At 36.4% G+C, this 12,954-nt stretch overlaps 1 protein-coding gene across 1 annotated transcript; it reads left to right on the top strand.

Moving 5' to 3' along the window:
- The first annotated feature begins 6,863 nt into the window (after nucleotides 1-6,863).
- LOC139685479 (neuralized-like protein 4) lies at nucleotides 6,864-10,307 on the top strand. Its single transcript, XM_071582498.1, has 5 exons — nucleotides 6,864-7,204; nucleotides 7,673-7,793; nucleotides 8,467-8,640; nucleotides 8,919-9,006; nucleotides 9,823-10,307. Exons 1-5 carry the CDS (start codon nucleotides 6,895-6,897, stop codon nucleotides 9,979-9,981), a joined length of 852 nt encoding a protein of 283 aa, XP_071438599.1. The 5' UTR covers nucleotides 6,864-6,894; the 3' UTR covers nucleotides 9,982-10,307.
- Nucleotides 10,308-12,954: the final 2,647 nt, after the last annotated feature.

The raw sequence follows: 12,954 nt of genomic DNA, 5'->3' as shown, positions 1-12,954 counted from the left end.
GCCCATGACAACCGTCCTGCCAACTGGAAATTTCGTAAGCGAAATTTCTGACTGAAATGTCTAACACTAACACGATTTTGGCCGATTAATACTTAACATTCTTCCAATGAGCTTATGACACAAATCTTCCCAATAAAATAAATTTTACGACTTTAAAAGAGAAATTCAACAATTTCTTTAGATAATTCTCGAAATTTTTAAAATGATTTTTGACATTTCACGCATGGGTGATGTTGTGCAAATGGGAAAAGACAAATCAGAAACGTTGACTGTTTTCATATGTCAACCATTTTATAAGAGTAATTTGTTGTCCCTCTTTTTAGAGAAAAATAAAGAATGTTACATTTACGACTCACGTGAAAATAAATCAGATAGAAAATGTATTCAAATTTATTAGTAGACATTATGGCTGGCTGATGTTCTAAGAAAGGTGCACTGACGGCTTATAAGGGTTCGTGGTGAAATTTTATCAATCAGCAATAAAGCCTCTGTTCATTTTCTGGACACTTAGCAGAGGTAATGAATAAACAAGTCCCACAAATTGATGATTCCTTAACAAGGAATTGAGCTGTTTAGGTTAGACTATCTCAGCTACTGTTTAAAGTACCTTCATTTAAAACCTGCAGGCTTTCAATTAAATTTCTGAATTTAAGAAATGTTTTCAAATTAATGCCTAAAATGTGTTTGATCTTTTCATATTTTAAAATTTATATCCGGCAAGCGTGAAGAACTCCTAGTACACGCTATCTTTCTGCCTCGTTACTGAATTCTCATGAAAAATGATGTCTTTTATTTATATTCACGGGATTGTATGGAATTAATATGCATTTATATAATTATGGCAAATGCTTGAAGGTATTCCTGACTTCCAATACAAAGGTGTGGACGCGTGGTTTTTAATCAGTATTTATAAGTTGGGTTTACCGAAACAGGCGTGAATATTTCATACTTATAACGACAAATTTTAGTTATTTTAAGAAAATACTGACGCACACGTATTCAAGCTTAATGGTTAAATCGGCAACGCCATCTTCAAGAAATATTCCCGAAGAAAGATAATTCTGTTGTCGACTGATCAAAGTTTCTTCGCCGACTTACTTTGCTCTCTTGCAAGCAAATAAAATGACCATGCTGCTCTGGAAGAAACTTGCATCAATAACTGAAACAGTAGTGGTTCTATCGGTTTTCTTGTAAGTGGAATAAGTTAACGCATGTGAAACGTTGACCTAGAAAAGGAAAACATTCAAGTAACCCCAGCACGCTCATAATCGGTGACCTTTTTTTCAGGGTCGCTTATGATTGGAATTTCGCTGTCGTAGAATCCCTCGACTGGGATGAGGCAGTGATTTTTTTCTTCTATGATGTCATTAAGAGTAAGTTTTTTTTGAACTCCGTTGATTTGAAACAACCAAGGCCATTATCCAACGTTAAAAATTTCAGTAAAAACCATTTCACTCTGGCAAGGCATTCATATTTGACGTAGAAGTCGAACCTATGACCTTCGTGCTTGTCAGCCAACGCATCAACCTAAGTTGGCCTATAATGGTGTGTTAAACCACATTGTCTACCTTTATATTTCGTTTCGCTCTTCCCTTTCCTCATTCGCCATCACCGAATGTCAGCAATCACGGGGACAGATGTTGCTCCCCCCTCGATGGTCACATGAATCACGTCACGTTATTGTATTCTCCAGTTAAAACGCATACATTATGTTAACCATGAGTATTGCGTAATTAAACTATCTCCCAAAGGTTCGTTCACATTTTTGAAGTCGTCGTTAACAATGAATCCACGGGCCATCGGCTGCTTTTTGCTTTGTTTGTAGCTCCCCTAATCTCCCAGGAGTATTCATTTTTTAACTTACTACTTGTCGATGGAATGCTAAGCTAGAAATTGAAAATCTGACCCCTTCCACTTCTTTCTAATGAGGTCCTACTGATCAAATTAAAGTCATAATAAAGGTTTATGATCGGATGACAATAAAACTTAAAATAAAAAAAAAATACAAATATCTTTTCTCCCTAGAAACCTTATAGTCTTTAAGTTTTGAAATAATTACTTCAAATCTTAGTGCTCTATTCAATTTTATGAAAATATTACCACTGAGTGGGTAGTTCTCTTTTATCCGTGGACTGAGAAATCCTAAACACGGAGGAACCAGAGGGAGGTAGTTAAAGGCATGAACGTCAGAAGGCTACGTGATACCGCTGATGTAGAAATGTTATCCCAAGACGTTATCTCAAGTAACAAAAACTTACATGTATGATGTTACTCTTCAGTTAAGTCATCGGGAGCTAAAAAGTCCCTCCCCCTATTCGAATCTCCGAGAGAGAACCACTAAAGGGCGTTTTTCCAGAAAAGGAACGTAAAGTCAGGAAAGGAGAATCGGAATCTGGAATGTTAAGACTCGGCATTAATGTGGTAGTTTTGATAATTTGTAAATGAAAACAAAAATGAAGGATATTTTGCAAATGGAAACAAAAAGGAAGAGAATAGATTTATAAGAGTTCGAGAAGTCCGATGGTCACAGCTATGGGAATTGAGGAGTGGAAAGTTGAGATTTATTTATGGTGGAACGAAGGAGAGCTCTAAATATGACCTCGTGGTGAGCAATATACGGCTCGAGGACCTGGTGCAGACGCGGGTGTTACACCTGGAAGGCTCTTAGCGGTGTTAGGAGGATAAAGATAGGATTCACTCTGATCAACGGAGGTTTAGGAACCGGGTGGATGATAGTCGCAGTTATTAGAGTGAAGACATCGTTAGTGATAACAATTCAGTAATGGCCAAATGTAACTTTAAATTCAAGAATTTAAAGAGGAAAGAGCAACTTAGTGGGCACCATGTACAAAGACACCTTGACACAATACAAGGAAATAACAGGTGGTTCATTTAACTTTCAGAAGAAGATGATGTTAACAAGAAGTTGTGAATTTTGAACGATAGCAGAGGGTTTAATTGGAAGGAAATCCGCTGAGGATATAAGGAAATGGATAAAAACACGGGACTAATAGAGATAATAAATTGAAGAAGGGTGCTGAAGTACTGAACTCATCAAGAGGACAAAGGAGAGTATAAAAAGCTTAGGAATGACACAAACAGGGAATTTAAGTAAAGCAAGGGAAATATATTCGGAGGAACAATGGGCAATAAGAAGGGGAAAAGCTCATGACCAAGTGGGAAAACGGAAGCCGTCGGTACGTACATATTGCGTTAGAAGAAAGAATTCCATTTCGGTAAGAAGAAGGGAAGGGAAACTGGATTGAATGCCAGCAGTGGGGAGTTTTCGAGCGATAAGGAGGCCGTAGTAAAAGAGATCAAAATAAGAATTAACGGTGGATAAGGGAAAAGCGAGTTTGAGATTGGAGCAAGAGGAGGAGTCAAGTCAACGCTGAGGAAAGGGGAATTCCACCCTGAAGGGCGGGTTCAACCTTGCAATACGGGGACTTAAGAATAAATAAAGTACAGGAGTTTGACGCAAAACCGGATCCTGTGATTCCCGAAATAACTTTTCGGGTAACGTAAATTCCAGGAAATTTATAGGTATGTCATTTCACTTATGGAATTAGCTAAATTCAAAGGTTCTACGGGAAATACCGTAATGGTAACTATAGCAGTGTCACCCTCTTGTGTACACAGATATGCGAGACTTTCACAGAGTAAAAATCATTCACCTTTGCCAGAATTCGAACCCGGTTCCCAAAATCTCCAGCTAAGTGATCGGAATAGGTCAGAGTCTCGATGTATTTACTGATGAAAACACTCGTCTACATGTTGATGGATCTGGATTTGAATCCCGGTGGAGGTGAATGATTTTTACGATGTGAAAATCTCGAATCTAGGTTTACTCAGAGAATATTGCCACTACATAATATTAATAAAAAAATTTCCGTTTACCTATTAAAAAAATTATGGAAAATATATTTTAAAGAAATTAAAATATAAATATATCGTTTAGTTATAGTACCGTGGCAAAATACGGGTAGATTTTACCTTATCTCTACACTGGTGGCTTATTGGTGACGTGAGAACCGGATTCCAGATACAAAATGAGCCAATGACCAATGGCTATCTCCGAAACTTAATGATGTGAAATGAATCATTGGATAGTTTTTGTATCGAAAAGGCCGAGATTAGTATTTTAAAACATAGTTTTATTGGAACTAGGCACTTCTAAATAATGTTTCTAATAATATATCTCATTCGATGGATATATGCCTCACAATGGAATTCTGGGACCTGATATAATTTTTATGTGACATTTATTTCAGATTGATATATTCATCGCTACTTTTATAAGTTTTCTTCGCCCTTGTGGTGGGCACATAGTTTTAGCATGAGGTTGCTTTAGGAAACTTGAGATCCTTTGATGGAATGCGTCGATGTCTTTTCCATTGTCCAAATACGATAAAAATGGTTCATATTATCTGCTCTATTTAAGGGAATTAATGTCGCATGCGGTCTACGGCCGAAATCAGTATGCCGTTGCAGGATACAGGAAACACTTTTCCCTTATATGATTGAAATGCCGTGTTGATTGTAGAAATGTGTCCGCATCGTTACAATGTATACAAAACAAACAAAAATATTACTGACTCTTGCTACACTGATTGCAATGCTTGCGAAGGAAATCTACGAAATATGTCGGACCGAAGAAATAACTCTCGAGTTCCTAAAAATAGGAGCCTGATTGAAAACCATATAAACATACTATTCAATATCACTAAGAAAGTTCACGGAAACTCTGATGATTTTCTCCCGACATTATTGGTGGGGAGATTGCTTGTAAGGTTTAAAAGCAAAAATGACGTTGCTTGTCTGCGAGATATGCAATTAGCTTTTAGAAGCTTATTCCTATCTCAGGAATTTTTTTTTTTAATTTTTAGAATATAAAACGTTTTAGGTTGATTCTAATATTCCTGTTTAATATTTTTTGTTGATAAAAAGCATTTATTCAGTTGTAACGATTTTCTTTTTTCATCTAATAACTGCATATTCTCATTGGTGGCGATCGACTTGAACACCGTTTTCAGAAAACACGTCATTGTATGCCTTGATATCTTACACAATTGAATAAATAAAATTCAAGATGAGTTATGATGTGAATTTCCATTAGGTGACGAATTAAATTTTGTTTATTATAAGATATGTTCCTTATTAAAAAAATGTTATCATATGCTACCTAGGACAATTCATTTTTTATCGCCGGCTGTCGACCTTTTAGGCTGGGGTGCACGAATTTCGGAAACTCTTGCAACTGATTACCCTGAAAATGCGATTAATGGCGTCAGTGCAATTACTATTTGCACCAGTGCACTTCGAATGACGCGATTTGAAAGACTACACCCGAAGTTAACATCGTTGATCAAGTAGTATTTGAAAACCTACGATATACAGGTACTTACTTATGAAGAATATAATTCAGGTGACTATCGAGTATTGAGTGCAGTAGAGAATAGTGCTTTCTCATTTTATGCTTAGATAATTGGTTTTTGGTCTTGATAAGATACATTTTGGATAATGATTAACTTGAATCACATTAGTTATACGGTCGGTTATCGCCAACAGATTTAACATCGAATCATTTCGTAATTTACCTAAGGGCTTCTAATCATTTAATAAGTTGTGATGATTGACAAAAAAGGTATCATAGTGGAAAAATTCAATCATATGCACCGGGATTCAAACTCCTATCTCCAAATTGCCGTCCAGACAACAGCCACATATATTTAGACTGATATCAAAAGCCTTAAAAAAAATTGTTTTCTATGATTCCGTGCAAATATATCTCCACATTTCCGATGTGACATTTTTGGAACGCCTATTTTTATATTTCTATCCAGGAGTTTAAAAAATATCTAATTTGGAAACTGGATGCCATTCCACTGATATTTTATTCCTTCGTCTGACTTCAAGCAACATGGGGAAATATTTGCTTGAAGAGGTGATTTTCTTTTCGTCACCACTCCATTATTTTTAATTCCATTATGTAACCGAAAAGTCAGTCTAGACGATAGTCTCCTTCATTCATAGTTTAGTCCAAAAAGTCCACAAATTTTATATTCAGGCGAAACTGTTAACGCAAAATATTTAAAAATTATTACAAATACATTATATATTCGTCCTACGATACAATATAATTCGCGAATTGACGAAGACCAAAAGGGAGACGAATATTATTACGAGAAACACTGTTGATGGCATTGCAGGCCGCCGTCAGGGAAGATTTCGGACACATTTGAAAATGAACTACAAAAATATTTGGGAAAACTTCATCTTCATTTTCGCTCAGTTAAATAAAGACCGAATTGGAAGAATTTTTTAAAGTTTCAATTTATTTTTAAGGGAGGTTTTTTTAAGCTGCCCATCCTCCCTGCATCGATTATGATCTTCTTCAGACGCCAGATCCTGAAAACGACATTTTGAATATCCTCCATCAAGGGAGGAGAATTTTAATAGAATACATAAACTTTTAGAAAATGGAAATGGGTCACATTTAAACTGATCATTGTTGCCATGATTAAATATCAGTTCAAGTTCAGACGGTACATTATTGCCTAAAGAAGTAATGGTCGTTTCATTATAACTCCGTTTGATTCCATCATATGCAAACGGAAAAGGAGCCGTGACGGAAAACCATATCCAAATATACTCAGCATTCAAATATGTCATCATATCAAACTCAATGACGGAAGTATGAGCGGGGAAATATACTTTCAAGAGCATAAAAGAAACCCACCATCGGTCAAATCAGATCGTTTCTTAGAACTCTAGCCAAACGACGCGGAACATTGCCACATTTGGAAAGAAAGGCTATAAAACACTCTGAGATTAAGTTCAAAGGAAAAGAACTTCCCAGCATCCTCAAGGGGCAGACCGTCCCATTCACTGGGCATGATTGGAAGGATGTCCGCGTTGGTTCTCGCACTGCTGCTGGGATCGGCGAGTGTGATCCGCAGCGGCGCAGAGCAGGCAGTGAAGCCGGAGGGCGGCGTTTGCAGTGACACGGAGGGCACGGGCGACGTGTTCACATTGTCCGTCAGTCGTAAATTGAACCACAGCAGCGGGGAATGGTTGCGGACGTTCTCCGCCCGGAAGGTGCACCCGGGGAAGTCGGCGGGAGGGATCTTAGAGCTGGAGGCGTCGCAGGGGAGCGTGGAGTGCGATGGGAAGGGGATCATGCACGTCCGAGTGGTGGTCAAAGGTGAGGAGCCAAAGGGGCGCACGCCTTCGATCCGAAATAACCGTTTACACAACTCCTCAGAATAATTCATTTGACATCACGGAGTAATCCCGATGATTTGATTGAACGAACAACCTTCGCACGAGGAAAGTTTTATCGGGAGTTCAGGGAGCGATTAAACGAGCCTAAAATGTTGAGCCATGGCATGAAATGAATTGTATATTTAAATTATGTGACTTAAGAATCTGACAAGAAATTAGTCGGATAACACTAGAGTAAACTTGTATTTGTAATGTCCCCGACATTCCGCTTTTTCGCACATTGAGTCTATTGGATAGGGAAAAAGTATTAAATTATTACATTAGCAACGCATAAATAGTTGATTCGTCACTATGAATTTACATCTAACTCTTAGTCTGTCTTGAAATTCCATAAACGTCATATTCAAAGTTGAGGAGTAATATAATTAATGGTCGTTTTCCATTGCAGAAGTTCCAGGAAATGGATCTGGTGTGTCCGGCGCTGATACGGGTGATCGATTAAGGTTTCACCCCAGGCATGGAAAAAATGCTATAATAAGTGACAACGGCCGCTCCGTACAAAAAATAGAGTGAGTTTTATGGCTTCCGTTTTATTTTTATGGCGGTGGCATCTCTTATGGCGGGCCTACGTGTTTCAATACTTTTTCTTGATCTTACTCGGAGCGGTTTGGGAAATGGTACAAATAGACGCCATATTAATGCCAGCAGTGAGGGCAATTTCCACATTGAAACACATTTAAAATTTAATTCTTACATCACGGGCAAATTAGGAATTATATCGATTCATACGAATATAAGTATCTACTGGTGAGTTGTAAAAATTCAATGTGTATATTCTTGAGACTCTTCGCTCTGATATCTCGATCTGACTTTCATATACCATAAAGGCATGTATGAGAACTGAAGCGCTTAACTTTTTGAGATCTCAGCTAAGTTGGCTATTAAACGGTACGCGCTAAGCATGGTTACATCAGAATTCGCCGACTGAGACTGAAAATTGATTGCCGTAGAATTATTCTACATTATATTTTAATTTGTGAACCTTTGTCTCGAAATATTTCGTATTTTCCATTTTCATGGTTTTACAATCCTATGGAATTGTTCTTCTTCAATCTACGAATACGAGTTTAGTCACTTCATAACGTGGTAGAATAAACGCAAAGCCAGTTGCCGGCTGTTATTTAAAATATGTCTTATTTTCTGCATGGTTCTGGTATTAAATAAATAATTATTCTTTTGCAGTATAAATGACCCTTTGAATGCCGTGGTGTTCACTCATCGCCCACTGAAGAACGACGAGTTATTCGAGGTGAGGCTGGACAAGAGGATCGTGAAACAAAATCATTGCTTCGCTTTGGGTGTAATGACTCATTCTCCTGACTCTGTCCAGATACTTCCATCAATGCATACCCTTAAGTAAGTTATGAGAATTCATTCATATATTTGCCGCTGAATAATATATTTTAGGGAAATAAAAAATGATAGAATATCGAAATTTTTCATAGTTGTAAAATCGAAATGGATTTTAATTATTCAAAACCATAAAAAGTAAAAACAAAATTTTCGTTTCCCATTGATCTTATTTTCAATACGAATAAATTTATGGTAGGTGATTATTAGATTTTATAACTAGAAGTGGAGACAGTTAAGAATCAGAGAGGAGAATGTAAAACTAGATTTTTTTTCATTTCAAGGAGCGGAACTTGGGTGTTTCATAATGATGCCATATACAGTGCTGGGACTAAATTGTCTAGCTACGTCAGAGATTTAAATAAAATTCAGGTACGTACAGAACTATATTTTAAAATTATAAGAATATATTATGAGAATTGATCTAAATGTATCATATGGGCCGATATAAAATGAAGCCATGCCAGCTATAATTTTATTCCTTTGACTTCATGAATGTCCTCTAAACCTTCGTCTGAATTATGGGACACTTTTTACAAGGATGTGAACAAACTTAGCTAAAACTCTAAAGTAATTATAAAATTGGCTTGTTTGGAGGTTTGAAATGGTATGAAATATGAGATGATAATAAATAATGATCCTCAAATGAGAAATACGATAGATATAACTATTTTACTTTTGAACGACAGGATAATATGAACAACCGTTGAGACATTTTCCAGGTCAATAGTTTGTATCGATGGATTAAGCACTGGATTTTCGGAGAAATTTAAAGCATTGAAATGATTGATTTTAGTAACTTGTTCAAATAAATTGAAAATTATTGACACCAAGTTTGCAAGAAATTATTTTGAAGCAATCTTCTTATTTTTATGATGATGTTCATCATGTTTTGTATTTATCGAACTCCGTAAAATTTTCGCATGAATAAATAAAGCATGTCAATGTTATACATTTGGTGGAACCAATCGTGAAAATGCGGTATTATAACGTTAAATGAATGGTGAGTTGAGACAAAATACGAAGACTCATGATGTAAAATTTCCAAATCAAATTGGAATGTATTATTATGGTTAGAAATTATTTCAATGTATTGGACAAATTTAAAAATAGTATTATACCGATATTAGCCGCACCAAATTTTTTCCACTTGTTAATTCCATATTCTATAACATTTTCATCACATAGGATGGTGACCGTTTAGGCGTGATGCGTCGTGAAGATGGAAGCATCCATTTCGTCATGAACGGTGTCCCTTTGGGGCCTGCCGTGCCAAATGTACCTGAACCAGTGTATGGAATATTTGAAGTTTGGTATGATGCAGTTAGAGGAACAATTGTATCTTGATGTGTCATCAGAAAAAATTATTTATCATCATATTTAAAAAACGAGTGATTATAAATTGAAATGATTGGAAAATTCTATTTCCTTTCGCCGTGATTTCATTTTTGTCATTAAATTATTGTAATGAACTCCTTGCAGTAACAGATTCATTCCTCTCATTAAGTAAACAAATCTAATTAATCAACTCCTTATCATGGAATCTTGAATTTCAATTCAACAGAATTGTTCTCCTTCATTTTTCATGCAGGTTTTCTCATATTTATGAGAGATATATGTTTACTACACAGACTATTCTACCTCGTTTGTGCTGAAATCACCTGTAAGAGAAAATAAAGTTGCTTACATGCATCGATGTTCATTTATTTCACGGTACACATTAAACACGAAGGAAGCATGCAAATAACCTCAGTCATCGAGATATCTAAAAATAAAATGGTCAGTAAAAAAATTAGAGAAAAAAATGTACACATTCTGTTACAATTAAGTTCATATCGCGACTAATCAGCGTGTCCCCAAACAATAAAATGAAGTTTTATGACTGATATGCGTGCAAAAGTATAATATATTAATATTTACTAATTTTAGTGCTAACATTTATACGGATTCGCGAGTTCTCACCCCTATATTGGTGGCGGAATCGGATAGGGATTCTATGATGGTTGCTACCAATATAGAGGTGATAACTCGTGAATCCACATATGCATTCCGATGTTTTGAATTTCCCGGGCTCAACCGCCACCACTAGATCCTAAACCGCTTTCCTATCCCCTTTCGCAGCCCGCCTTCAGCTTTCCCTGTCCCAGGCCCCGCATTTCCTCTTCCCGAAACCTTCCAGTCTTACTGGAAGAAAGTCTAATATAGGTAAAATTTCTTAAATGTGAGTATCCTTTTACGTGTTTTCTATTTATTTGTTTGTGTTCTATTGTCCATCGTGCCGTCCAAGTGTTTTATTGTACTCGTGAGTACTTCTTAACCATCTATATATATATACATATTATATATATGTATATGGGTCGCGGTAGTCCAGTGGGTAGAGCGTTAGACTACTGACCGTAGGTTTCCGGGTTCGATTCCCGGGCAAGGCACTCTGGGCACCTGCAGCTCCACCCAAGCTATGTGATTTTTCGGGTACCAGATCTTCCTGGGAAACCATAACCGGCACAGGGAAAGGAACTGGCCCCACTACCGATGTGTGAATTTCACACGCCGTACAGGGCTTAGTGCTGTGTGAATTCTACCATCACTTGCTATACCGACCTTCGGGTTGATTACTGTGTTATGTTATATATATATATATACAGGTATATATATATATGTATATATACATATATATATATATATATACATATATGTATATATAACTATATTACTGTGTTGTGTTATATATATATATATATCTTTATATATTAATATATATATATATATATATATATATATATATATATATATAATATATATATTTTATATATTCACAAAAAGTAGTCAACTTTAATAGTTTTGATTAGAAAGCATTACAAAGGAAGTAGTTACTCACCGATGGGGACCTTGACACTTAACAGTAGAGTGATCGATTAAATATTTGAAAATAATGTTTCCTAAAATAGCCACCGCCACATGCCCTTGCGGCGGCTTTCGGGGTAATATTTAGATGTAGATGTAATATAAAGAATAGGGTAATTATCAATTTTATTATAAATAAGAAAAAATATTAAAAGAAAAACTTATCAAAAGAAAAATTTATTTTAATAACTGACATTCCACTGTTTAAGGTAGGTTTTGGATGAGCCAAGAAAACGATTAATTTCTTTGCCTCGACTAACAAAACAAAACCTGACATTCGGCATTAGAATAAATCCTTCTTCAATTATACTGATACTTACCCTGCATACTTCCTATTGTCATTCCACCCAACATGTCTATCCTTTTTCTACCCTTTGTCGCTTGCCTGACGTTCTTCCCTCTGCCGCAGTCTTCGAAATTCCATCGCTTACCTTATGCTATGCATCCCTTTTTCCTACTTCCCTTGAATATATCCCAACAACACCCTTTATATCGCCCCACCATATCTAGGACTTTTTCATTTGTTTTCTTAATGCCCATCCATCTTCCATCCTCCTCCACAACTACATTTAAAAAGCCTTAAATCTACTCTTATCATTTATCGCCATTTTCTTATTTTTTGATTCCTTGATATTCAAATAATAGCAGGCAAAAAATAATTTGGCATATTTCATGGTGAATAAGTAAAAATAAAACTTTGTGAATCCAAATGAAAAATAAACTTTAATACGAACAAGGTTTCACTCCGGTGAAGCATCTTCAAGTCACCGCAGTGAAACCTGGGCCTCATTAACGTTTATTTTTCATGTGAATTAATAAAGTTTTATTTTGACATTATTCATCAGGGAATACTAAAATGTTTAGGTACATGTTGAAGGAAGAGTCTATATGAGCTGATTCGTAGCATCTGTAAGGAAAGAATCTGGCCGGAAGACTTTGTGAGATCAATGTTAGTTCCTCTTCCGAAAAAGGAAAATGCTACATTTGAGAACTATAAAACAATAAGTTTGGATTCCTACGGAGCTAAAGTGGTCCTCGGAATTATCAACAAAAGGATGGAGAGCAGGACAAGTGATTATTTGGGAGATGGCCAGTTTGGATGAACAGAGTACAATCAGGACGTATTTGCCTGTTTCGGAGATTTATAAAGACGCTTGATAGAGTAAAATGGGAAACCTAATGAGTATCTTGCGGTAAATAGGAGTAGGTTGGAGGGAAAGGAGGCTAATCCGCAACATTTACATGTCTCAGACAGCTCAGGCGAGTGGGGAATGGAGAATCCGGATGGGCAGTGTTAGGAAGAGGTGTAAGGAAGGGCTGTCCATTATCACCGTATGTATGGAGGAAATTATTGAAGAGGTGTGAGAAGAACTGGGGATTGGAATGAAAGACGGTGGGGAATTCATGAAATCAGTT

This window comes from Hetaerina americana, unplaced genomic scaffold (assembly GCF_022747635.1).
Source record: "Hetaerina americana unplaced genomic scaffold, ioHetAmer1.1.p SCAF_1, whole genome shotgun sequence".
Lineage (NCBI taxonomy): Eukaryota > Metazoa > Arthropoda > Insecta > Odonata > Calopterygidae > Hetaerina > Hetaerina americana.
This window is presented reverse-complemented; position numbering and strand designations above follow the sequence as displayed.

Excerpts from the sequence above, each read along its gene's own strand:
- LOC139685479 (XM_071582498.1), top strand. The coding sequence starts at position 6,895 with ATGATTGGAAGGATGTCCGCGTTGGTTCTCGCACTGCTGCTGGGATCG. Across the intron at positions 8,641-8,918 it reads CCATCAATGCATACCCTTAA|GAGCGGAACTTGGGTGTTTC; the intron begins GTAAGTTATGAG and ends TTTCATTTCAAG. Across the intron at positions 9,007-9,822 it reads GAGATTTAAATAAAATTCAG|GATGGTGACCGTTTAGGCGT; the intron begins GTACGTACAGAA and ends TTCATCACATAG.